At 45.4% G+C, this 27,474-nt stretch overlaps 1 protein-coding gene across 1 annotated transcript in view; it reads right to left on the bottom strand.

Annotated features, from left to right (window-relative positions):
* Positions 1 to 22,949, bottom strand: part of ITPR2 (inositol 1,4,5-trisphosphate receptor type 2) — a 372,015-nt gene extending 349,066 nt beyond the window's left edge. The window contains 1 exon segment of the mRNA XM_044281452.1: positions 22,536 to 22,949. Within this exon segment, the coding sequence (XP_044137387.1) occupies positions 22,536 to 22,627 (92 nt within the window). The 5' untranslated portion in view covers positions 22,628 to 22,949.
* Between the last annotated feature and the right edge of the window lie 4,525 nt (positions 22,950 to 27,474).

Genomic DNA, 27,474 nt, shown 5'->3' with positions numbered 1-27,474 from the left:
TTTTGCGGAAACAAACATGCAGACACGGAATGAGCAAAAAAAAAAAGGAACAGACATGGAAAAAAATACGTTTGTGTGCATGAGCCTTAAAGGATCACTGTCACATTTAGACCCCAATTTCAAGTTTCATATATGTAGTTGCTAATAACATGATATTCCAGAATCAGTTACTATTAGACTGACTTACCCCATATTAAAAAGGTTTAAGCCCTTAGCAACCAGTCTGCATAAAACTGCAATTTCACTATTCAGCTAAGATGGCCGCCACTGCCCTCACCCTGAGGCTAATCCCGCCTGCCCTCACTAGCCAGTAACAATAGCCCCCCAAAAGTGTCAGTAACCAGAGCCCTCCCCCCCTAAAGGGTTAATCTCCTGCAGCACTAAGGGGTCCTCTTACCACATGTTGCTGTCATTTATACACTGAGCAGATGGCAGATCTCCCTTCCCTGGTCTGCGCTGCTTCAACTCTGCATTCTCCAGCTCTGCTGAGTGAGGGAGCGTCGGCCAAGCGCAGGGACAGGGAGACGTGCACACAGCCCAGGCACTGTTATCAGCTGCTGGGGAGGACCTGGCTTTAATCATTTACTTACAGTCCCTGGTTGTCAGGAATGTGACCTTGCAGGCTGCGTGCTTCTATGTGCTCCGTCTATCGGACCATGCCTAGCAACCTTATTTTAAGCACAGGTAAAAGCAGGCAGTACAGGGAACAAAACTGTGGAATTAAGGGGTAATTGAGTACACAGTGAGAAGTTGAAATAGGGCCACCAAGGAGATATTAATCACCACAATCCAATACTTAAAAAAATAAAATAGGGATGTCCCACTAATGATACATATGGGCAGGTGATTGATTCCCCACAAAAACCGAGTTGCTTGGTCTGGCCCAAGCAACTCGGTTTTTGTGGGGAATCAATCACCTGCCCATATGTATCATTAGTGGGACATCCCTATTATATGGTGGTCCACAAAAACCTGTTTTGTCACATCTGGCTTGGAGCTAAGTATCATCTTCTGTATCACATTCCGTATCTTACTGTATTTATCCTGATATGGAAATCACCCCCTGATGAGCCTAAAAAGTCCTAGGCGAAATGCACTGGGGTTCTTTATGGTTTTGATCTTTGTGAGAAAGTGGTAGTGGTATCCACCTACTTGGATAACCACCCACATTCCATTTGTTTATTATCCTTTCCCTAATTAGGGTTGCCTAGGGACCGGATAGCATTAGGTTCGGGGACAGGGAGCCTCCACCATCAGGGGATAGCCCTGGGCTAAGCAGTCTGTAGGGCAACTAGGGTAAGTGGTCTCTGCCCTGGCTTGTCTAAGAGACGTTGGTCCCTCCACCGTAACCTCTTGTCCTATCCCGTCACTACGTATGTTTTCTACTAGAGGTCACTACTCCCCTATAGGTTAATTGTAGTGCACAATTGTTGGTATATAATTACCTATATCCATTTGATTACTATTAAAGGTATTTTTAAAAGTCACGTTCTTTACCCCATGAAACTCTACTTTAAACTAATGTGACATAGTATCCTAGCAAAAGAATCCTAATGTTTGGCAAAACATTGTGTTAAATCAAATCGGATCTCAAAACCGGAAACCAAAGCACAGATGTTAAAGTAGCCTTAGTCACAGCTAGAGCTGCAATGAAAATTCTGCTGGCTTTCCTTTGAAGAGCGTGGGGTATCCATGCTGTATTATTGGTGACACAACATAAAACCGTAGCTCTAAGGCCCCTTGCACATGAGCGAGTTTTCCGCGCGGGTGCAATGTGTGAAGTGAACGCATAGCACCTGCACTGAATCCTGACCCAATAATTTCAATGGGTCTGTGTACATGAGCGTTTTTTTTTCATGCATCAGTTCTGCGTTGTGTGAGAATCGCAGCATGTTCTAAATTCTGCATTTTTCACGCAGCTCTGGCCCCATAGAAGTGAATGGGCTTCAGTGAAAACCGCATTGTAAGGCTACATGCACACGACAGTTGTGTGTTTTGCGGTCCACAAATTGCGGATCCGCAAAACACGGATGGCGTCCATGTGCGTTCAGCACGAACAGCCATTGATATAACTGCCTATTCTTGTCCGTTTTACGGACAAGAATAGGACAGGTTATATTTTTTGGGCGGGCCACGGAACGGAGCAATGGATGCGGACAGCACACGGAGTGCTGTCTGCATCTTTTGGGGCCCCATTGAATTGAATAGATCCACATCTGAGCCGCAAAAACTGCGGCTCGGATGCGGAGCAAAACAACGGCGGTGTGCGTGAGGCCTAATCCGGATGCAGTCTGGGGGCAATGCGTTTCTCACTGAAGGTTGCTAGGAGACGATTTTTGTAAACCTTCATTTTTTTTTTCCACACACGTGAAAAATGCATCAAAATGCATTGCACCCGCGCTGAAAAAACTGAGCACAATCGCAGACAAAACTTGCATCAAAATGCATTGCCCCCGCGCTGAAAAAACTGAGCACAATCGCAGACAAAACTTGCTTGACAAATGGTGCGAGTTTCACTGAGCGCATCCTGAGCCAATCCGTATCGTTTGTGTGAAAGGGGCCTAAAGCCTCATTCACACAGTCAGTGTTCAGTCAGTGATTTCCATCAGTTATTATGAGCCCAAACCAGGAGAGGCTCTAAACAAAAAACAGGTGCAGATCTTTCCCTTATTCCTTATGTCTGTGGAGGCTCCAATCCAGGTTTTGGTTCACAATCACTAATGGAAATCACTGACCGAACACTGACATATGAATGAGGCTTAAGGGAACCCATGCGCAGAAGATTTGTGCAGATTTCTTTAAGTTTCTGCGCCCAAACTGCACCAAAAACCACAGTTTCTAACTGCAGTTTTTGGAGCGGTTTTGCCGCAGATCTCAACCTTTCATTTGGAAAAGGATGTAATCCTAGAATGCATTAAAAAATCATCAACGCAGCTCTGGATGTGACTGGAGTACATCATGTAACTTAAAGCAGCACCGGATCAGTAAAGCAAAGTGCATGAAAATGAATGCAGATGTATTTATACTCCATTTACAGACATATATCACTTCTCCGCATGCTACATTTCTCACACACGGAGCCTGCTCGTACATCTCCAGGAGCAGCTCCTGACATTTCGCCGAGTATCAGCCTCTACACAAGAAGAGCTTGTCTGTGTTTGTCTCTGGGACTTCTGCCAAAGCCGATATAAAGTTCCCGAATGCTAATAGTAAAGTGCGAGCGCAGTCACCGTCCCTACCTGTTCAGTCATATATTCCTTGTTACAGAAATGCTATCATCCCCATCAAAAAAAATACATAGACAGCGTGCGCTGACGTGTTCTGAATTTAAAGGGGTTGTCCACTGTAAGGATTGTCTGCACCCTTTGTATATCAGACTCAAACAGAGAACTCACAGTCCCGTGTTAGTAGTGTGCCACCATATGGTGCTTCTAATGTGAAAATTGCAACAAAAAATATATTTCCCACATAAAAGCTACAGCCTTTACATGAGGGTGAGGGCGCTGGTCTGCCTGGAATATTCCTAATGGATGAGAATAGGTCATTTGTCACAACTCACAATCTACAGGTGTAGTCAGCAATGTTTCTGCACGAGCGTGTCTCATGCAGGTAATCACGCTCCGTGTGAGAGGGATCGTGTGTTCTGCACTTAGGAAGCGCATGGCAGATGACGGATAATGCCTAACCATTCTGCAACAGAATCATATTGACAGCTTTATGTCAGCATGATTCAGTTACAGAAAGATCAGGCAGAGGCACACAGCATTATCAATCGTCTGCCGTGCTCTTCCTAAGTGCAGAACGCATGATCCCTCTCTCACACGGAGCGTGATTACCCGCAAGGGACACAAGCTTGTGTGAAAGAGCCCTAAAGAGGAATGAGGTGGCTCTCTAATGTGAGAGCCTTAAAGGGGTATTCTGAGACTTTAATACTGAGGACCTATCCTTTGGATAGGTTATCAGTATCTTATTGGTGGTGCTCCAACACCTGGGACCCCAATGATCAGCTGATTAAGAAGGCAGTGGGGTTCATAGTCTCAGTGACATCACAATTATCAGTCACAAGGTCTAGGCACAGCTTAGCCCCCTAGAATTTAATGGGGCTGAGAGCAAAACCAAGCACAGCCACTATACAATGTACGGCACTGTGCTTGGCAAGTACGGAAAAGGCTGCGGCACTCACAGGAGCGCGGGTGCCTGCTCAAACAGCTAATCTGCGGGGGTCCCAGGTGTCGAACCCCCATGGTCAGTTAGTTACTGATGACCTATCCAAAGGACAGGTTATCAGTATGAAAGTCCCAAAAAACCCTTTTAAGAAGTAAAAGGTTCTCTCACTCCGATTGCCATGGAGAGCTGAAAGAGGGAAGAGAATGTTCTCTGTCACTGACTGACAGGAATGGAAGGATCCGGACTTTAAAGGGGTTCTCCGGGAATTAAGAAAATAAAAATACTTAAATATTACTTTATTATAAATATATTCTCAAATACCTTTTAATATTTATAATGGCTCATTTTGTCTGGGGAGCAATCATCAGGGGAAACAAAATGGCCGCTGTCCCATTAGTTCACACAAAACCTGTCCTGATCACACATGAGTTACTTTACCTCAGTGTTGTAAAGAGCTGCCTCATCCTTCTCTCCTACTTGTCAGGGATTATGATCCTGAATACAGATAAGAACTTTAGCTGAATCTCTGGTGGGGAATTTTGTTCATGAGGAGAATGAAGTACAGAGAGGACGGACAGGACAGGACAGGCTGTGGTAATGTGTTGCTGTGGTAATGGAGGCTGCATACAAGAGACGCTGCTCATTAGCCACACCTCAGCCTCCTCTCATGTAGGGTTGTTGCGGGTATAGAAATTTCAATACCCAATCAATACTTTTGTCCCGGTATCGATATGATACCGGGATTCACATTTTTTCAATACTGGGCTGGGCTGCGCTGCCGCGCAGTCTAATATCACAGAACGTGAGCGTGCTGCTGTCAGCGCGCTCATGTTCTCTCAGCCGCTCCTACCAATGAGAGGAGAGAGAGAGGAGAGAGGAGAAGAGGAGGGACGGGCGCACTGCACCACCAATGATAGGACTTTTCCTGGGTCGGACTTAGTTAAGCATTAGGCTACACAGAGCGGCGCCCAGAGATGTCCCAGCACTTACTATTATTCCTGGGAGCCGCTCCATTCGCCCGCTGTGCCCCATTACTGTCTCCTGCTCCGTATGCTAATTAATGCTATCGGAGCAATGGGGAGGAGACATCAGCTTCTCTAGTTCCTTCTCCCTGGCTGTAGCGCTGTCCAATCGCAGCGCAGTGCAGGGAGAAGGAACACCCACTAGAGAAGCTGATGTCTCCTCCCCATTGCTGCGATAGTAATTAGCATATGGAGCAGGAGACAGTAATGGGGCACAGCGGCCGAACGGAGCAGCGCCCACGAATAATAGTAAGTGCTGGGACGCCGCTCTGTGCTGCCTAATACTTAACTAAGTCCGGACCCATATAACACATAATACCGGAGGCAGGTGCGCTGCGATTAGCGTCAGTTAACCCCTCAGGTGCGGCACCTGAGGGGTTAACTGCCGCTGATCTGCTGCCAGTACCCGCCTCCTGTATTAAGGGTTAATTATCATTGGTGGCGCAGTGCGCCCACCCCATTAAAATCATTGGTGGCAGTGGCCACAGGGTCCCCTCCCCTTCTCATTGGTGGCAGTGGCCACAGGGTCCCCTCCGATCCTCTTCATTGGTGGCAGTGGCAGTTTCTGATCGGAGCCCCAGCAGTATAGACCTGGGGATCCGATCAGTTACCATGGCAGCCACGTCAAATATATGTGAACAATAAATAAATAAACATGTCGCCACGTCAAAAAAGTCCAAACTATTAAAATATTTTAAAAAAATCTATGCGGTGAACGCCGGAACAAAAAAAAATTAATAAAACTGCGCGATTCGCCATTTTTTTTGAATGCGGAATGCACGTGGCTTTTTTCGCATGGTATCGAGTATCGCAATATTTTTTTATGGTATCGAAATCGAATCAAAAATTTGGTATCGCAACAACTCTACTCCCATGTCTCCTCATCTTCTCCATTCCCAAAGAGATTCACCTGTATTCAGGATCATGATTCCTGACAAGCAGAGCAGAGAGGAGGATGAGGCAGCACTATGGCCCATTGTGGTGAAGTAACTTGTGCTGCTGTGTGATTAGGACAGGTTTTGTGTGTACTGATAGGACCGCGGCCATTTTATTTCTCCTAATGTTTGCTCCCTAGACAAAACAAGCCATTCAACTCTGCATTCTCCAGCTCTGCTGAGTGAGGGAGCGTTATTTGTGAATAACGAAAGTTATTTGTGAATAAATGTATTATAAAACAATATTTAAGTATTAGATTTTTTTAATTCCTGGAGAACCCCTTTAAGGAGGGATCCACATGAGATTATGGTCATCTCTTTTCTGGCGGTTATTTTCCCATCAAAAGTTAGTGTTTGCCATCTCTGGGCAGATAACCTAGGATGGCAATGCTATGCAGATTGGTGTTAACCCCTCTTGGGCAGAATTTGCGCAAGGTTGGCAACAGGCGTAGGATTGGTTTTTTGGTTTATCTAATGAGATTGGGAAGTTTTCTCCCAGCGCAACTGAATCTTATTGGTTAAGGGTAGTGCACTGTGGGCATAAATGTGCATGTCTTACCTTGTCATCCAGATTCAAGAATCTTCAACTCCCTCCTCTCTATTTTTCTTTCTCACAGCCTTTTCATTAAGGCTCATTCACACTTTCCCAGTGCCTGTGCTACGGACCGTAAATTTCGGACCGCAATGCACCAGCATCGGTGGTGTACACACCACTTGTGGACCCACTGACCTCAATGGGTTGCGATTCGCAACATACGGCCAAAGATAGAACATGTTCTATCTTTTTGCAATGCGGAGGCGTTTCATAGTGCTTGTAGTGCGGGCTTCTGATCTGTGCCTGTGCACCGCAGAAATATAAGTGAAGTCCTATCTTCAGTCATATCTGGCGAATGTGGACCCATTAAGGCTGGGTTCACACCTGAGCGTTTTAAAGCAGCGTTCATACGCGCTGTAAAACGCTCAACAAGGAGAAACCAATGCTTCCCTATGGGATTGGTTCTCACCTGGGCGTTTTACAGCGCGTACGATCGCGCTGTAAAACGCCCGACGCCCCAAGAAGTACATGAGCTTCTTTGGGGCGTCTTGTCGCGCGTTCCCGTACATAGACTTTCGGGAACGCGCGACAATGGGTGTTCGCTTGTCTCTGTATGCGCGATTGCAAACGCCGGTACAATCGCGCATACAGAGCGCTCCTTTCAGAACGCTCATGTGTGAACCCAGCGTCACATCAATGGGTGATACGAAATGCACACAGCCAATGCCTGTATATTGCAGACTGGCGGTTTACAGTCCACAATACGGGCACTGAGCAAGTACGCTTGCGTGCATGAGCCCTTAACCTGAGGTGAATCACCTTTAGGGCTTGTGGTTCCGTTCTGTGCATTGGGGACCGCAATTTTATTCTACGACTTTAAAAACATTTTAAAACAGGAATCCGAAGTTGGCTCAGTTACAAAGACGACTTCGGATTCCTGTTTTAAAATGTTTTTTGAAGTCGCAGAATCAAAGACCGATGTTATGCACTGAAGTTATGCGCTTCGGACTTAACGAATTTTGCCTCACTGAAGCACATACACTTTAATGCTGTACAGAGACAGGTCTCTGTGCACATCAAAGTTTTTGGATACAAAGCTCACCTCTAACGCCTTGTTCACATTTCCGTGTCAGTGACATGTCCGTGAAAAAAAGCGTACGTGTTTCATCCGTGAAACTGTCCGTAAAGGATCCGTGGTTGGTCCGTGTGTCTTTTTTTACCATCCGCGCGTCATCCTTAATTCACTGACGTTGTCAACTGAAAATTAATTTCCAATGAATCTCCTATTAGTCTTCAGTGAAAAACGGACGCAACTCGGACACAACATGGATGTGATTTTCACGGACCCATAGACTTCAATGGGCTTGCTTGGTCGGCATCACGGATCAAAGTAGTGCACTTTACTGGTTATAAGGTATTGAAGGTTAACTAATAAAAGGCCATGACAATTTATTTCCACAAAAATTTTGCCTTGGTGTTTTATTTTATTGTTTGTTAGGTTGCTTTAAATTTAAAGGGAACCTGTCACCGGGATTTTGTGTATAGAGCTGAGGACATGGGCTGCTACATGGCCGCTAGCACATCCGCAATACCCAGTCCCCATAGCTCTGTGTGCTTTTATTGTGTAAAAAAACCGATTTGATCCATAAGCAAATTAACCTGAGATGAGTCAGAGCTTGAAAATATGACTCTTCTCTGGTCACACAAGTAAGATATGACTCTTTTATGTTAATTTGCATAAAAGGCGGGAAGTACAATAATGCAAATGAAATTAAAAGTGCAATTTATATATCTAGGGTAACATAATGAACATTTAGAAACGCTCAGTGAGGGTAGCATAGTAGAGGTGGCAGGTTCCCTTTAAAAGGGAAGGCGTAAAATCAATAATCTCGTAGCTCGTTTAGGAGAGTAACTGCTAAGCGACCAGGTGACAGTAAAATCGCCTCAATGGGGCTCAAAGTGGCAGACAGCTACTTTTTGTCTCCGAATTGTAAGACAAAGGGCATATGTACACCATAGAGGTACATATGTTCTCAGTCCCGCCACTTTCAGTCACAGCGGTTTAAACGCTACATCACAGCAGTACCCTTCCAGCTCCTGTGACCACGGGAGCCTGTGAATTGGCCGCAACAGTCACAAGACCACACCTCTTCCTGTTACTGCGGGGATCGGGAAGGAAGTAGCGCAGGGACTGTGGACAGTTAAGTGTTTATTTTTTATGTTCAGGGTGACAGGACAGGAGAGAAACACAGGGGTTGTCAGCTCCAAGGCCAGATAATCCCTTTAAGAGCCAAAGCAGACAGCCACTGTGAAGATCAGATAGGGACACATTTGTACAGCCAGAATAAGCTGGAGAAATCCAACTTGTCTTTGCTGTGGAACCCAATGCAAACGTCTGAGGACGTGCTCAGTTCTGCAGCTTGAACTGTTGCATATCCGCCTAAGGATTAAGCCCCATTCAATGGGGGAGATTTAACAAACTGTTGTAAAGTAGAACTGGTTTAGTTGCCCATAGCAACCAATCAGATTCCACCTTTTATTTTCCAAAGGAGCTCAGAAAAATAAAAGGTAGAATCTGATTGGTTGCTATGGGAAATTAAACATGTTCTGCTTTACACCAGTTTCATACATCTCCCCCAATTAGTCTAATCCGCGTGTTCCTACTCACCGCTGTTTCTGCAGGGAAACAGCGGAAAGAATTGATATATGCGTTCTCTGTTTTCTGCAAGGCCGATTTTCAATCCACAAGGGAAAAATCTGAGCTTCAAGGGATTCTGTCACCTCGTTTTAGCCTATAGAGATGCGGAAATGCACGCCTAGATCGCCGCTAGCACGTCCACAATATACCTGTCCCATAAGGCTGTGTCCTTTTATTGTGTTTAAAAAGTTTATTGAGTTTAAAAAATGATTTTAGAGATATGTAAATGAGCCTGGTAAGGTGCCCAGCCACGCCCGCGTCCTCCGAATCTCCTCCTTTCTTCACAATTAGACTGCCGTAATCTCGCGATGCGCGAGCTCACGCATGCGCAGTTCCTTCCCTGAGGCCGATGCCAGCACAGGGAAGGAACACTATACCGGCACTGCGCGGCGATCTAACTGTGAGCAAGGAGGAGATTTGGAGGACGCAGGCGGTGAAGGGCTCCTTCCCAGGGGGGCATGGCTGGGCACCAAGAAGGTTAGTACAGCCCCTTAGGCACCTTACCAGGCTCATTTACATAGCTCTAAAATCATTTTTTAAACACAATAAAAGGCCACAGCTTTATGGGACAGGTATATTGCGGACATGCTAGCAGCGATCTAGCCATGCATGTCCGCAGCTCTATAGGCTAAAACGAGGTGACAGAATCCCTTTAACTACGGCATGGATTCCCATTTAAATCAATGGGACAGTCACGGTGGTGGTTTTTGATGCAGATTTCGGATAGGAATATGTGGGGAAAACCCTCTTAAAAAAAAAATCTGTGTGAACATGCTCTAAGTATTACATGTACAACCTCTAGCTTCCCCCAGTGATCACCAGCAAGACCTTCTTTACGGCCGTAGTTTCAGCCCACATATGATACACGTTTTTTTGCGGATCAGATGCATACCTATGCATCTCAATGGAACCGCAAAAGAAGCGGACAGCACACTGTGTGCTGTCCGCCTCCACACATCCGTTCCGCGGCCCCGCAAGAAGATAGAACATGTTCTTGTCCGTTTGTCAGACAAGTATAGGACGTTTCTGCAGGTGGCCTGCACTCAGGCGTGATCTGTGTTTTGTGCATCCGAGATTACGGCCGTGTGCATGAGGACAAACAAGACAATCTTTCATTGTAACCTTAGGGGGTCATTTATCAAACTGGTGTAAAGTAGTTCTACTTTACACCAGTTTGATAAATGACCCCCTAAGGTTACAATGAAAGATTGCCCATAGCAACCAATCAGATTCCACCTTTCATTTTCCAAAGAAGTTGTCAAAAATGAAAGGTGGATACTGATTGGTTGCTATGGGCAATTCAGCTAGTTCTACTTTACACCAGTTTGATAAATGACCCCATTAGTCTCTTCCCCACCATATTTCCCTATGTCACTCAATGCGATGCAGGAAAGTGACCGTCACTTCACATACACGTGAATGTCACTTCCTTTTTTTTAAATTTACTTCCCCAAAATTGCTCTGCCCTCAAGTGCCAAACCTCATGAAAGAGGAGAAGTGAGAACTGCCCGCACTCAGCATGGAGGAAAGTACATAAAGTATACCCTGGGCTGATCTGTCCTAACAAAAGGCTTCTCCACAGGCTGACTACAGGCTGCCCTTACAAAGCCGATGTACATTAGGTAATTGCTGGTTATGCAATTCTCTAATAAACACACCCAGGTTCACCAGATACAAGAACGATCCGCTTTTGCTAAAAATCTCCATGAGCTTATCACTGACACAAAGGTCACTTGTCACCAGAAACGTCACAGGCAGTTTTGAGGACTGCATGGAATGTCAAAAATGCTGCAAAAAATAAAATAAAAAATACAAAAAAAAAAGACAAAAAGCAAAAATGAAGAAAAAAGGGTTAATTTACCAAAGAAAAATCTTGAATAGGGTGTAGATTTTTATGAAATGTTACTAAATTCAGCTTTTCAATCAAGTGATTCAGGTAAAGTGACAGGTGAACATTGATTTTCTCCATTTATCTGTGCCGACATAGCTCATACCTTCACCTCAGCCCACTTTACCCAATGCAGTGATTTTATATACAGTTGCTAGTACTAAGCGTGACCTTGGCCAATAAAATCTGAAAGACACACCTTCTCCCTATGTGTTCGGCTGGGACTGTTACTTCAGGTTACCTAGCAACCCCCAGTCCTCCTGTCCTGTCTATAATAAGAATATTCTAATAATGGGCGTCACTGCTTGGTCTGTACTGATCACGTCACTGCAGTTATCTGCTTATCATTCATTACAAGCAGGATTAGGCTACTTTCACACTTGCGTTCAGAGCGGATCCGCTCATATAATGCAGACGGTGGCTCCGTTCAGAACGGATCCGTCTGCATTATATTGTTAAAAAATTTCTAAGTGTGAAAGTAGCCTGAACGGATCCGTCCAGACTTTACATTGAAAGTCTAATGGGGGACGGATCCGTTTGAAGATTGAGCCATATTGTGTCATCTTCAAACGGATCCGTCCCCATTGACTTACATTGTAAGTCTGGACGGATCCGCTTGCCTCCGCACGGCCAGGCGGACACCCGAACGCTGCAAGACTGATGCATTCTGAGCGGATCCGCGTCCACTCAGAATGCATTAGGGCTGGACGGATGCGTTCGGGGCCGCTTGTGAGCCCCTTCAAACGGAGCTCACAAGCGGACACCCGAACGCTAGTGTGAAAGTAGCCTAAGACTGACAGATCACCTATATATTGATAACACAGGTCCATTATTCACAATAGGTGATATCACAGCTTTATTTACTCCCTCCTGACCTCTAAAAAGGTCACAGAGCACGCCCAGAAATCTCTCTCATAGAAGTCAGTAAGGTCCCTCCTGTCCATTATGTCTATTGCCCATGGTGGCTACTGGAAAGCATATGTCCAGATGCTGTTAAAGGGGTTGTCTCACGTCAGTAAGTGGCATTTATCATGTAGAGAAAGTTAATACAAGCCACTTACTAATGTATTGTGATTGTCCATATTGCTTCCTTTGCTGGCTGGATTCTTTTTTTCATCACATTATATACTGCTCGTTTCCATGGTTACAGATCACCCTATAGGAAAAAGCATCAGTCTCTCTGGTGGCCGGGACCATGGGAGCCCTTGTTCCGCTGTAGCGCTGGCCAATCGCATTGCAGAGCTCACAGCCTGGGAGAAAATAACCTCCCAGGCTGTGAGCTCTGCGCTGCGATTGGCCAGCGCTATAGCAGAACAAGGGCAGACTCCGCCTACCATAACTTAGTGACTGAAATCTCTGCCTACTATAACTTAGTGAGCAGAGATACCGGAGGGCATAGCGGGAGAACGGAGCGGTGCCCAGGGATAATAGTAAGTACAGTGAGATCCCCGGGCGCCTCTCTACATGTCTGTATACTTAGTTCACAATGTCAGGATCGGTGAAAGGTCCTCTTTAACCACTTCCCGTCACACTAACGCTGATATATGTCAGGACGGCGGCGCTCTCAGGTCTCAGCAACGCCTATTGGCGTCATCTCGCGAGACCCGAGATTTCGCGTGAACGCGCAGATCTGAAGTTAAACTACAGCCTGCCAGCAATGATCATTCGCTGGCAGGCTGTAGATGTTTAAAAAAAATAAAAAAATAGCATCAGAAAGGTATATTAGACTCTGTTTTGTTAACAGCGCCTGATATACCTGCTACCTGGTCCTCTGGTGGTCCCTTTTGCTTGGATCGACCACCAGAGGACACAGGTAGCTGTGTAAGTAGCACCAATCACCACACTACACTACACCCCCCCCCTGTCACTTATTAATACCTTATTAACCCTTAATCACCCGATATAGACTCCCTGATCACCCTCCTGTCACCTCCCTGTCATTGATCACCCCCCTGTAAGGCTCCATTCAGACGTCCGTATGTGTTTTGCGGATCCACAGATCCGCAAAACACAGACACCGGCAATGTGCTTTCCGCATTTTGCGGATCCGCACATTGCCAGAACTATATAGAAAATGCCTTTTCTTGTCCGAAATTGCAGACAAGAATAGGATATGTTCTATATTTTTGGGGAACGGAAGTGCGGACCCGGAAGTGCGGATCCGCAATTCCGGATCCGAGCGGGACAAAGTCTGCCCCCATAGAAATGAATGGGTCCGCAATTCCGTTCCGTAAAATGTGGAACAGAATTGCGGACGTGTGAATGGGGCCTAAGGGTCCCTTATCACCACCAGTTAGTTAGCTACTTGTTAGGTAGTTAGCGCCCAGCCCACCGCACCGCAGTCACTGATTAGTCGCTGATTAGCGTCATCGCTGTCGCTAATCAGCACTAGTACTATATAGTATCTGTAAGTGATCAAGACTGATCGCAATCAGATCTATATCAGTACATTAGGGTCACCTTAGGCTCTACAAAAAACGCAGTGTTCGCCCGATCAGGCCTGATCTCGTGCACACACTTGAGTTCAGTCCGCCCCACCGCAGTGACAGAATTTTTTTTTTTTCTGATAACTGCGGCGCTATAAAGATCACTTTTGAGCTTTTTGGATCTTTATTAGCGATTGCAGCTTTACTTCGCAAGCACTCCTATGTCCTTTCCCCTCTTTTTTTTTTTTTGCACATTTTTGGGCAGAGATTTTTTCATCCACATTGATCGATGCGAATGAAGAAATCTGTGCCGTTCATTTTTTCTTTCAGCCCAGAGGCTGAACGGAAGAAAAAATCTCATTACCCGTATGCTCAATATAAAGAGAATGTTGGTCATACATGTAATGATTGTGGAGACCCTCAAATGCCAGGACAGTACAAACACCCCACAAATGACCCCATTTTGGAAAGAAGACACCCCAAGGTATTCGCTGAGGGGCATATTAAGTCCATGAGAGATTGAACTTTTTGTCACAAGTTAGCGGAAAGGGAGACTTTGTGAGAAAAAAAAAATTATAATCAATTTCCGCTAACTTGTGCCAAAAAAAAAAAGATCTTCTATGAACTCACTAGGCCCCTCACGAAATACCTTGGGGTGTCTTCTTTCCAACATGGGGTCACATGTGGGGTATTTATACTGCCCTGGCATTTTTACAACTTAAAAAAAAAAAATTATACAAAGTTGTCAATTAAGGCTACTTTCACACTTGCGCTTGATCGGATCCATTCTGAACGGATCCGATCATATTAATGCAGACGGAGGCTCTGTTCAGTACGAATCCGTCTGCATTATAACTTAGAAAAATTTCTAAGTTCGCAAGTAGCCTGAGCGGATCCGTTCAGACTTTCAATGTAAAGTCAATGGGGGACGGATCCGCTTGAAGATTGAGCCATATGGGCTCATCTTCAAGCGGATCCGTTCCCATTGACTTACATTGTAAGTCTGAACGGATCCGCACGCCTCCGCACGGCCAGGCGGACAGCTGAACGCTGCAAGCAGCGTTCAGCTGTCCGCCTGTCCGTGCGGAGGCGAGCGGAGGCTGAACGCCGCCAGACTGATGCAGTCTGAGCGGATCCGCTCCATTCAGACTGCATCAGGGCTGGACGGAGGCGTTCGCGTCCGCTCGTGAGCTCCTTCAAACGGAGCTCACGAGCGGAATTGCGAACGCAAGTGTGAAAGTAGCCTTACAGAGATATTTCTCTCACCCAGCATGGGTATATGTAAAAATACACCCCAAAACACATTGCCCTACTTCTTCTGAGTACGGCGATACCACATGTGTGACACTTTTTTGCAGCCTAGGTGCGCAAAGGGGCCGAAAGTCCAACGAGTACCTTGACCCTAAGTTCAGACCTGAGCGTTTTACAGCGCGTTCCTACGCGCTGTAAAACGCTCAACAAGGAGAAACCAATGATTCCCTATGGGAATGGTTCTCACCTGCGCGTTCCCGCACAGTACGATCGCGCTGTAAAACGCCCGACGCTCAAACAAGTTCTTGACCTTTTTTTGGGGCGTTTGTCGCGCGTTCCCGCACATAGATATTCGGGAACGCGCGACAATGTGTGCACGCCTGTCTCTGTATGCGCGATTGTAAACGCCCGTACAATCGCGCATACAGAGCGCTCGTTTCAGAACGCTCAGGTCTGAACCCCCTGTTAGGCTTTACAGGGTTGCTCACAATTTAGCCCCGCCCAAAATGCCAGAACAGTAAACACACCCCACAAATGACCCCATTTCGGAAAGTAGACACCCCAAGGTATTCACTGAGGGGCATAGTGAGTCCGTGGGAGATTTTTTATTTTTTTTGCCAGAAGTTAGCAGAAATGGAAACTTTATTATTATTATTTTTTTTCTCAGAAAGTGTCATTTTCCGCTAACTTGTGAAAAAAAATTAAATCATACATGAACTCACCATGCCCCTCCGCGAATACTTTGGGGTGTCTTCTTTGTAAAATGGGGTCATTTATACTATCCTGGCATTCTAGCACCTCAAGAAACATGACAGATGCTCAGAAAGTCTGAGCGGCTTCAAAATGCGGAAATTCACATTTTTGTACCATAGTTTGTAAACGCTATAAATTAAACGCTAGTATTGCAAACCAATAAATATACACTTATTGGATTATTATTTTTTATCAAAGACATGTAGCACAATAAATTGTGACACAAACTTGTATAGAAATGTAATTATATTTGAACAAATTAACCAGAGAAAGTTAAAAATACACTTTTTTTTTGAGAAAATTGCAGCCTATTTTGATTAATATCGGAAAAACTAAAAATTATAGCAGCAATCAAATACCACCAAGAGAAATCTGTATTTGTTCAAAGAAAAGGAGGTAAAATTCATTTGGGTGCCAAGTTGCATGACCGAGCAATAAACCGTTAAAGTTGTGAAGTGCTGATTTGTAAAAAAAGGGCCTTGGTCACCTAGGGGGTATAAACCTGTGGTCCTTAAGTGGTTAAGTCCCTCAAGCAGGTTTGAGAAAACAAGGGGGATGGGGGAGGGGAACAGATCAAAAATATGGAGCCCAACAAATACGGTACCCGTATTACAGGGGGATATTCATTGTAAATGTAAACATTGAATGGGGGAGGATTTTTTTATGTACCTGCATTAAAAAATTCCTGTCATGTTCTAAAACAAAAAAAGCCTAAACATGGTAGACAGTATGGTGGTATGAAGAAGACAAGCAGATATCATATCTACTGAGTGATACCTATACAGGAAAAGGGCCCATTGTACTAAATGTGGAGTGTTTAAAGGGGGACTCCATCCTCTATATATCATCCCTCTATCAGTCCTGGGGTCCCGAGTTCGACCTCTGTTTCCTGCAACCCTCCAAACACATATCGATTGGTCTATTGGGAACCAGCAATGGTGACAACCAGTCTCTAGTTTATAACCCTAAATGAAGAGTTGTCACAGATTTAGGGGTCATTCACACCATCGTATTTTCGGTCCGCGTCCCATCTGCATTTTTTGGCTGATTACACACGGACGCTTTCATTAAATAAAAGATAGAATGTGTCATTTTCTTATCCGTTTTGCAGACAAGAACAGTGGGGTCCGCACAAAGTGTGGGATGCACAAGGACCACATCCGTATTTTGCAAACAAGCGACTTGTGGACCTCAAAACAGATACGGTCATGTGAAGGCCCCTTATCTACATCTTTACAGAGGAAGCCACAGCTCCCACCCCTAGCAATGCCAACCACAGTTTAACCCTCCGGACAGTAACCTCCCCAAAAATAGCCGCCTTAGTACCAGCTACAATACTTTTTTCTACACTGCCAACGACCATGCCCTGCCAATAATGCCACCACAGTGCCCTCCCCCAACAATGCCTGCCACAGTGTCTCCCCTTGACGTTATCGGAGTGGGTGCCAGCAACAGCACCTCCTCTATAATACCAGAGACAGCAGCTACCTGGCACTACATGCCAGGCAGGAGTGGTAGTGCCCGCTACTTGTGTGTCACATATCATTGCCCCGTGTGCTGCTGTATACAGATCAATTTGTTTAAGAAGAAGAATCGTAGCAATCGCAGCAAATTAGGGTCCATTCACAAAACACGGATCCGCAAAACACGGACACCGGCAATGTGCGTTCCACATTTTGCGGACCGCACATCGCCGGCACTCTCATAGAAAATGCCTTATCTTGTCTGCAATTTGCAGAATGGAAGTGCGGATCCGCAAATGCGGATGCAGACAGCATATTCCGGCCCCACTGAAAATGAATGGGTCCACACCTGTTCCGCAAAATTGCGGTAATGGATGCAGACCCATTTTGCGGACGTGTGACTGGACCATAACACTCATACCCACATCATGGTACATTCCTCAAATTCTAATGTTATATGGTCAACAACTGCGCAATCTTCCCTTAAAGGGCAATTCCACCAATTATATATGAAAACAAGGATGCAAATCAATCCAGTTGGGATCAGACCTCAGTGGCAACCAATATGGCCACCATTACCGCTTCCTTGGGCGCAATAATATGCACAGTGGGTGCCTAAACCAGGGAGACTTGCCATTCAGGAGTTTGACAAAGTTGACTGACAACCTCTGAAGAAGCTATAATTGTGGCGATATTAGTTGTCACACAGCTTTCCCAAAAACAGATATAACTAGAGAGCTGCTGAACAGACTTGAACTTCAAGGATCTTGAATTTTGTGGCCCATTTTACACCCATGAAAACCTCTCTCTCTCTGGAATGCTTCCCCATAATTCCCGTTAATCTGGCGGATCGTGCACATATTGGGGCAGTATACATCTCAGTGCTCACTACGGCAGGTGGAATTTCATATCCTTTGTGTTCTTAAACACCTCTAATCCCATAATGACAAGTGCAAAGAAATATCTGAGAAAATCTCCAGGAAACAGACGTTTCTATATGATAACCACCAGAAGGTTTGTCATAGGGTCCTGGATGGCAAGTTCATCCAGTTCTGGTTTACATGGGCCTATGGGTGCCAGAATTACAGCGGGTGTCTGTTTATCCCACTCTTTTAGACCCATTAATAGATATGCCTTTTCAGATTACGTACCAGTCACAGTGCCCTCCTACACGACAATACCAGCCACAGTGCCCTCCTCATTAATGTGCCAGCCACAGTGCCCTCCTCATGAATGTGACAGCCGCAGTGCCCTCCTCATGAATGTGACAGCCGCAGTGCCCCTCATAATGTAGCCCAGTGCCTCCTCATGAATGTGACAGCCACAGTGCCCTCCTCATGAATGTGACAGCCACAGTGCCCTCCTCATGAATGTGACAGCCACAGTGCCCTCCTCATGAATGTGACAGCCACAGTGCCCTCCTCATGAATGTGACAGCCACAGTGCCCTCCTCATGAATGTGACAGCCACAGTGCCCTCCTCATGAATGTGACAGCCACAGTGCCCTCCTCATGAATGTGACAGCCACAGTGCCCTCCTCATGAATGTGACAGCCACAGTGCCCTCCTCATGAATGTGACAGCCACAGTGCCCTCCTCATGAAGGTGACAGCCACAGTGCCCTCCTCATGAAGGTGACAGCCACAGTGCCCTCCTCATGAAGGTGACAGCCACAGTGCCCTCCTCATGAAGGTGACAGCCACAGTGCCCTCCTCATGAAGGTGACAGCCACAGTGCCCTCCTCATGAAGGTGACAGCCACAGTGCCCTCCTCATGAAGGTGACAGCCACAGTGCCCTCCTCATGAAGGTGACAGCCACAGTGCCCTCCTCATGAAGGTGACAGCCACAGTGCCCTCCTCATGAAGGTGACAGCCACAGTGCCCTCCTCATGAAGGTGACAGCCACAGTGCCCTCCTCATGAAGGTGACAGCCACAGTGCCCGCCTCATGAATGTGACAGCCACAGTGCCCTCCTCATGAATGTGACAGCCACAGTGCCCTCCTCATGAATGTGACAGCCACAGTGCCCGCCTCATGAATGTGACAGCCACAGTGCCCTCCTCATGAATGTGACAGCCACAGTGCCCACCTCATGAATGTGACAGCCACAGTGCTCTCCTCATGAATGTGACAGCCATAGAGCCTTCTCCAACAATAACCCTTTATTCCCAGTAATAGAATGTAAAGTACCTAGCCCCCTCCCCCACAGCACACATCCAAATTGTCCCATGAAATAGACCTCAAGGGAAGTGCAACGCAGACTGACTCCAAGCCAACTACAGTACCTACACGCAGTGCCAGCCATAGAGCCCCAACAAAATCAACCACAGGGCCCTCCGTACAATTCCACCTAAACAGCTATTGATAACGCCAGTCACAGCGCCCACCTCCTAACTTTGCCAATCAAGGCGCCCCACTTGATGGTGTCCAGTAGTGTCTCCTACAGCCCACCACCACACTTCAAAGACTGGTGATGCTACCAATAACATTACCACACAGACAAGGGGAGTCATATGGTGGTCCCTAAAGGTCACTCATGGCCTCCTTCTGTTGCCCAGAGAAGATACCCCCTTCCACTGGTATGTTGGGCACAACCATGTTCAATTCACTGACGTGGCACTTTTGAAATGAAGACATAAAGGGAAAGATCTCATGACTATTGCCCAACCTGATCTATGACCAATTTGTAACCGAGATCTATCTACCGGTAAATCGTTCTGAGTAAGTAGTCTATTGATTTGATTTCCTGTCACAAGCCAATATAGACTGATACTGGTCTGACTGGTCTGCAGTGTGTGACCGCCAGGCATCACTAGATGCTGCACCCAGAAGGACAATGATTTCTCCAAGCCCAGGAACAATGACCATTACTGAAAGGGATCATCAATGTAATTGTAGTCAAAGGACGTGTAATAAGATGACAAAATCCATGGTGACTTCAGGGGCAGGTACATGGGCTGTTCCTCTCCTTTCATGAAGGTCTCCCTCAGGCTGGGTTCACACCTGAGCATATTCGATAAGTGCTTTTCACAGGTGTTATTTTTATCAGGCGTTTTTGAGGCGTGATTTGGGGCGTTTTTTATATTTTGGAAACGCGCGTAGTAAGTGCGTTTGTGTGATTGACCACAGAGGCATCCAATTAATCTATGGGCGGGAACGCGCAACAATACGCCCCAAAGAAGCTCCTGTACTTCTTGGGGCGTAGGGCGTTTTTACAGCGTGTTCGTACACACTGTAAAACGCACAGGTGAGAACCATGCCCACAGGCCTGTTGAGCGTTTTACAGCGCGTAGGAACGCGCTGTAAAATGCTCAGGTGTGAACCTAGCCTCAGAGTCTATCCACATGTTGCAGGGACACACAGTGGTCTTTGCCACAGTTTCCACAATATTGCCACAATGTGTGAATAGGCCCTTAAATACGTCCAGGAGATGCTATGACTAGCAAGTAAAACATATCCTATACACTTTCTTATATGGCAGTGGGCATCATGGGTCAAGAGTGTCTCAGGTTGTGTACCCCCAAGCAAGCTGCACGTACTTCGTATGAGTGCTCGTTAGGGATGATCTGGCAGTGTAATACTGCCGCTGATTACAGGGTGGTATATAGCATGTATATTACACAGCAGGCTCAGGGGTGTATATAGCCTATATATTACATAGCAGGCTCAGGGGGTGTATATCACATGTATATTACATAGCAGGCTCAGGGGGTGTATATCACATGTATATTACATAGCAGGCTCAGGGGGTGTATATCACATGTATATTACATAGCAGGCTCAGGGGGTGTATATCACATGTATATTACACAGCAGGCTCAGGGTGTGTATATCACATGTATATTACACAGCAGGCTCAGGGTGTGTATATCACATGTATATTACACAGCAGGCTCAGGGGTGTATATCGCATGTATATCACACAGCAGGCTCAGGGGTGTATATCACATGTATATCACACAGCAGGCTCAGGGGTGTATATCGCATGTATATTACACAGCAGGCTCATAGGCTTATATCACATGTATATTACACAGCAGGCTCATGGGTGTATATCATGTATATCACATAGCAGGCTCAGGGGTGTATATCGCATGTATATTACACAGCAGGCTCATGAGTGTATATCATGTATATTACACAGCAGGCTCAGGAGTGTATATCATGTATATTACACAGCAGGCTCAGGAGTGTATATCATGTATATTTCACAGCAGGCTCAGGAGTGTATATCATGTATATTACACAGCAGGCTCAGGAGTGTATATCATGTATATTTCACAGCAGGCTCAGGGGTGCATATAGCCTATATATTATTACACAGCAGGCTCAGGGGTGTATATCACATGTACAGGGGCGTAGCTATAGGGGGTGCAGAGGTAGCAGTCGCTACCGGGCCCAGGAGCCTGAAGGGCCCAAAGACCCTTGGGGTGCATAAGAAGACACCAGTATTATAGAAAGTGAATGCTGGTCAAGTTATACCTCTGGCTGGAGGGAAGGGGGTTAGGTCAAAAATTTGTTATGGGGAGGGGAGGGGGGGTAGTGTGCTGTTTCAATTTTTGCCTCAGGCAGCAGAAAGGCTATGTACTTCCCTGCCCCTAGCCACAAGGAACTGAGGGAAGGGGGGCCCAAGGTGAACTCTTGCACCAGGGCCCATGAGCCTTTAGCTACACCCCTGCACATGTATATTACACAGCAGGCTCAGGGGTGTATATCACATGTATATCACACAGCAGGCTCAGGGGTGTATATCGCATGTATATCACACAGCAGGCTCAGGGGTGTATATCGCATGTATATCACACAGCAGGCTCAGGGGTGTATATCGCATGTATATCACACAGCAGGCTCAGGGGTGTATATCGCATGTATATCACACAGCAGGCTCAGGGGTGTATATCGCATGTATATCACACAGCAGGCTCAGGGGTGTATATCGCATGTATATCACACAGCAGGCTCAGGGGTGTATATCGCATGTATATCACACAGCAGGCTCATAGGCTTATATCACATGTATATTACACAGCAGGCTCATAGGCTTATATCACATGTATATTACACAGCAGGCTCAGGGACATCCATTATCAGCATATTACATGACAGGGGTGTATATCATGTATATTACACAGAAGGCTCAGGGGCGTCCAATATCAGCATATTTACATGACAGGGGTGTATTTCATGTATATAGGCTCAGGGGCGTCCATTATCAGCTTATTACATGACAGGGGACAGGGGTGCTGTCTCACTATGAAGGGTGCACGGAGAGTTTGGGCCTTCTGCAGAAGTTTTGAACACTTTCCTGTGCAGTCTGACAGGTTGCAGTTGGCCCCGCTGCCCCCTCCCTGCACCCCCCGCATATAAAGGGGTCCACAGCAGAGAACACACTTCTTACCCCAGGGTGCTGATGAAGCCATTGACTGATCCTTCCGCATACAGAGACACGATGTCCCCGATATATAAGAAGCTGGACATTTTATCTGGCATCCTCAGTCAGTAGGTAGAGTGCCCCCTACAGGCGGGGCATGCTGCAGCAGCCTGACTCTAGTCTGCAGCACGCACTGCTTCCAGTTCCAGTTGTGGAGATTCCAGTTTTAGAAGTGGTGTCTGTGGGAAGGGGGTCACATACTCAGGACCGGCTCCGAGGTGTGCCCACAACGTGCCCCTGTGCTGAGAGGGGTCCACAATCAGAAGTGCCCAGTGCTGAGTACTCCGGGGATCCCAGGCTCCTGTTCTCTCAGGAAGGCGCGATGCTGCTGCAGGTAGGGGCCGCTCTCTGCCCACAGGTCCCGGGCTTGGTGTCAGGGGAAGTTCCTCAGTCCGACTCTGCTCTCTGGCACTGGGCGGGACTGTGAAAGGCAAGCAGCCAATACGAGGAGCGGCTGGAGGAAAAGGGCGGGGCCAGAACGGAGACTGCGCTAAGCCAAGAATCTGAGTTCATTCATAAGTGGCATAAAGAGTATAAAGGAGCGATCTACTGCTAGACTGTCCTGTACTGTAATATATAACGGTACTGCTCCTATATAACTACTATAATGCTGCCCCATGTACAAGAATGTAACTACTATAATACTGCCTAACTCCTATGTACAATAACAGAACTACTATAATACTGCCCCCTGTGTACAAGAATATAACTACTATAATACTGCCCCCTGTGTACAAGAATATAACTACTATAATACTGCCTCCTGTGTACAAGAATATAACTACTATAATGCTGCCCCATGTACAAGAATGTAACTACTATAATACTGCCTGCCTCCTATGTACAATAATAGAACTACTATAATACTGCCCCCTGTGTACAATAATAGAACTACTATAATACTGCCTGCCTCCTATTTTCAAGAATATAACTACTATAATACTGCCCCCTGTGTACAAGAATATAACTACTATAATACTGCCTCCTATGTACAAGTATATAGCTACTATAATACTGCCTCCTATCTACAAGAATATAACTACTATAATACTGCCCCCTGTGTACAAGAATATAACTACTATAATGCTGCCTCCTATGTACAAGAATATAACTACTATAATGCTGCCTCCTATGTACAAGAATATAACTACTATAATGCTGCCTCCTATGTACAAGAATATAACTACTATAATACTGACATACAATGCAACCAAATAAAGTACAAAATTGCATCATAATTGCAAATGCTATACTAATAAGTTAGAGATGCTTGGCAAATCGTTTTGTACAAAATTATTTGAGCCCGTCTGCCACGTCAAGGCGATCTCTAGTTAGACGGGTTCCTAACACTAAATTTTACCTGTTATGTGCCATGACGGCTACCATAGAATTCAGAAAGTGCAGGTTCCACATGCATGCTGGATCCACCTGAATTTCTGTCATTTTTGGTGCCAAAAGTGGCCTCCATTATATCCACGGAAAGCAGTTATCAGCATGCATGCCGGGCCGGGAGCTGTTGCATTGCATGTTTTGTATAACGGTCTTGTTCTCAGCCATAGCAACGTGCCCCTGCGCTTCGGGATGTGCTGACTGACCCCCTTTTACTATAATACTGACTCCTATGTACAAGAGTATAACTGTTATAATACTGCCTTTATGTACACAAGTACAACTACTAAGATACTGTCTCCAGTGTACAAGAAAGTAATGACTATAATACTGTCTTCTATAGATAAGGATAACGTTACCATAATACTGCATGACATGGTAACATAGTTTATAAGGCCGAAAAAATACATTTATCCATCCAGTTCGGCCTGTCATCCTGCAAGTTGATCCAGAGGAAGGCAAAAAAAAAACTGTGAGGTAGAAGCCAATTTTAGAAGAATATCACTACGCTTCCTCTACATTGAAATTGTAACACCAAGAAGAAAATAGCGTGAAATTAAGGAAATCACAGGATCAACGGACAAGTCAATGGTATGTGAATGATAAATGGAAACAAAATAGAGTATGGGCATCACGCACAGCAAAACACACTCATACACACCTTGCCATGCCATCAGTGAGGTTATTAATGGTTGTCTGAGGAGTGTTCTGCCATTCTGAAGGCACTTGGGCACGCAAATCATCAAGATCCGCTGTTGGCAGCTCCCTTTGCAATTGCCAACCAATGATGTCCCAGATGTGCTCAATGGGAGACAAGCATAGAGATGCTGGAGGACATGGTAACACGTTTAGGCCACACAGGCTGCTCACATTAGCGTGAGCAACATGCAGACTGGCATTGTCCTAGGACACTGTGGAGAAATGGCCGTACCACTGGTTTCACAATGAAATCAATGTAATGTCAAGCCATTAGTGTACCTGAAATGAAGACTAGAGGGGTCTGGCCTGGTACATTATGGCAATCCACACCATAATCTCACCTGTAGCTGTCATGAATGTCATGCAAACACCTTCCGATGGTTTGTGTAGAGACTGTTTTCCGCCTTAGGCTTGGGATGTGACATCCACTATCACTTGCAATACAGAATGGATGACTACGCACTCTTTTTCGAATCAGAGGATCCATCCACACAGAGATTCTCCTCTATGCACCTCCTCCTATCATTCCAGCTCATCTCCCAAATACCAGGATATGCAATATTGAACTATGCAGACATATCAGCCTAGGTGGTAGCAATCTGCTGGAGTGATAAACCAAGCTGTCTCAGTTCAAGGGTTCTGTCCCTCTCAGTTTGTGACAAGTGGTGATAACGGTCATGGCCATAAACAGGAGACAGCCCACAATCATCCCACACAACGTGATCTGATTTTGAGGTTCCATGTGGCTAAGAAACTTTGCTTTCAGTCTGGCTTTTATGCTTCTCCCACATATCACAGATTGGAACTAGGTGCCTGAAAATGTGATCTTCCCTTACCTCCTACTAGTAGCATAATAACGGGTATGTCTGTCCCGGTGTACAAGTAGGACAGATGGATTTTATAATTAGTCAAATTATTCACTAATTAAAACACCTTGAGCCTATATATGTGGAATTGGATAGATGGATTGCTTTTCTTGTTTTTCTTATGTTTCAGTTTTTCTGGAAGGTCTGCTAAAATGTGGCTTTCCATACTCCGCTCTGTGTCAAAATGGGACTTAGCCTTAGTCCGAAAATGCTTAAGCTCATCTCCCTTTGAACCTCTGGCAGAGGTCCCGCATAAGTACCTAGCCTTAAAAGGTTATATCCCCCTGGACATGACATCTGCCTTGAGGGGAGATTCCAGCCTCATCATCTGTGGATCTGTACCTTAAAGTCCAACCTGATAAGGGCTTTTCTAAGGCTTTTGCAAAAATGTACTCCTGTAATCAGGTCATCTCCTTCCAGGGTCTGTCTAGAGCTTTCCTCAATGAGGAATGCAATTTCCATTCCCTATATGTTTCTGGATGTCTAAGATCTATTTAGCCTGGAGTAAAGAGATCAGGAACTCTAAGAATGTATTACTCAATTTCTCAAAGAAAAAGTCTTAAGTGTCGCCGTACCTAGCCAGGGCTTCCATTGTTCAGGAGCCCATCACTACAGTGACTAACATGGGGCTGAGTAGTAGCAAACAAAGCTGCATAGATGTTTTATAGGCTGCTTAGCTAAAATGATCAAGTGGCAACCAAAACCTGAACGATGCGAAGAGATGCCGGGAACTACTGTTCAAATGGACTGAAGAATAGCCAAGATGGCAAAGGCTCAGCCAATGATCATCACCAGAAAGATCAAAGATCTGAAGTTACCAGTGAGCACTGCTACAATAAGAAGACAGTTAAGTGAAGCCAAGTTACCAGCAAGAACTCCCTGCAAAGTCCATTGTTGAAATAAAAGACATGAATAGCCTAAAAATTACCAAGGAACACATTGACTGGCCCAAAGAGAATCAGCAACATTTTGTGGAATGATGAAAGCAGAATTGTTCTTTTTGGGTCTGGTGGCAGTATTTCAGACGACCTCTGAGCACTAAATTCACACCACAATATACGGTGAAGACAGTCAAGCAATGTGGTGCAAAAATCATGATATGGGGATGTTTCTCATATTAATATACTTGAGGAGATCATGTTGCCCTATGCTGAAGAAGAAATGTGTTTGTCAACATAATGATCCAAAACGCACCAGTAAGACAAACAGGATTGAGATAATGGAATGGCAGCCTAATCCCCTGACCTCATCCTATTGAGAACTTGTTGGGCGACATCAAAATACTGTTTATGAGATAAAACCCAAAAATACAGAAGAACTGTGGAATGTAGTCCAATCGTCCAGGACTGGAATACCTGTTCAGAGGTCCCAGAAGTTGGTTGACTCAATACAACACAGATGTCAAGCAGTTCTCAGAAACCATGGTTCTGCCACTAAATATTAGTTCAGTCATTCAAATAAAATCTCATTTTTTTCAGTTTATACATTCGTTTTTTGAATATTTAAAGAAAATGCTGGCACTTATTTTTTTTTTTTTAACAGCCTAATATTCCCAGTCTTTACTTTCTGTAAAGGATTAACACAAACTGGATACTAGAGTTGAGCGAAGCGAGCTTTGGATGCTTCATCCGAAGTTGGTTAGTTCAAAAATTCTGAATAATACTGTACGGAGATCCGTCTCCGTACAGTATTAGAATGTATCGGCTCCGACAAGCCGAAGTAAGTTATTCACAAAGTCGCGCGTGACTTCATTGAATAAATTCGGTAGTTGATTTTTAAAGACCACTTTAAAACTTGAGACCAAACTCTGAACCGAAGCTGAGTATTATTACAAAGTTTTGAACAAAGCGACTTTGGATGAAGCATCCGAAGCCCGCTTTGCTCAGCACTATTGGATGCATTTTGTGAGATTGTTTGGATTTGGATGCATAGTATTTCCAGTGATTTTGCAA

Source organism: Bufo gargarizans, chromosome 2, assembly GCF_014858855.1.
Source record: "Bufo gargarizans isolate SCDJY-AF-19 chromosome 2, ASM1485885v1, whole genome shotgun sequence".
In the NCBI taxonomy this organism is placed as follows: Eukaryota; Metazoa; Chordata; class Amphibia; order Anura; family Bufonidae; genus Bufo; species Bufo gargarizans.
This window is presented reverse-complemented; position numbering and strand designations above follow the sequence as displayed.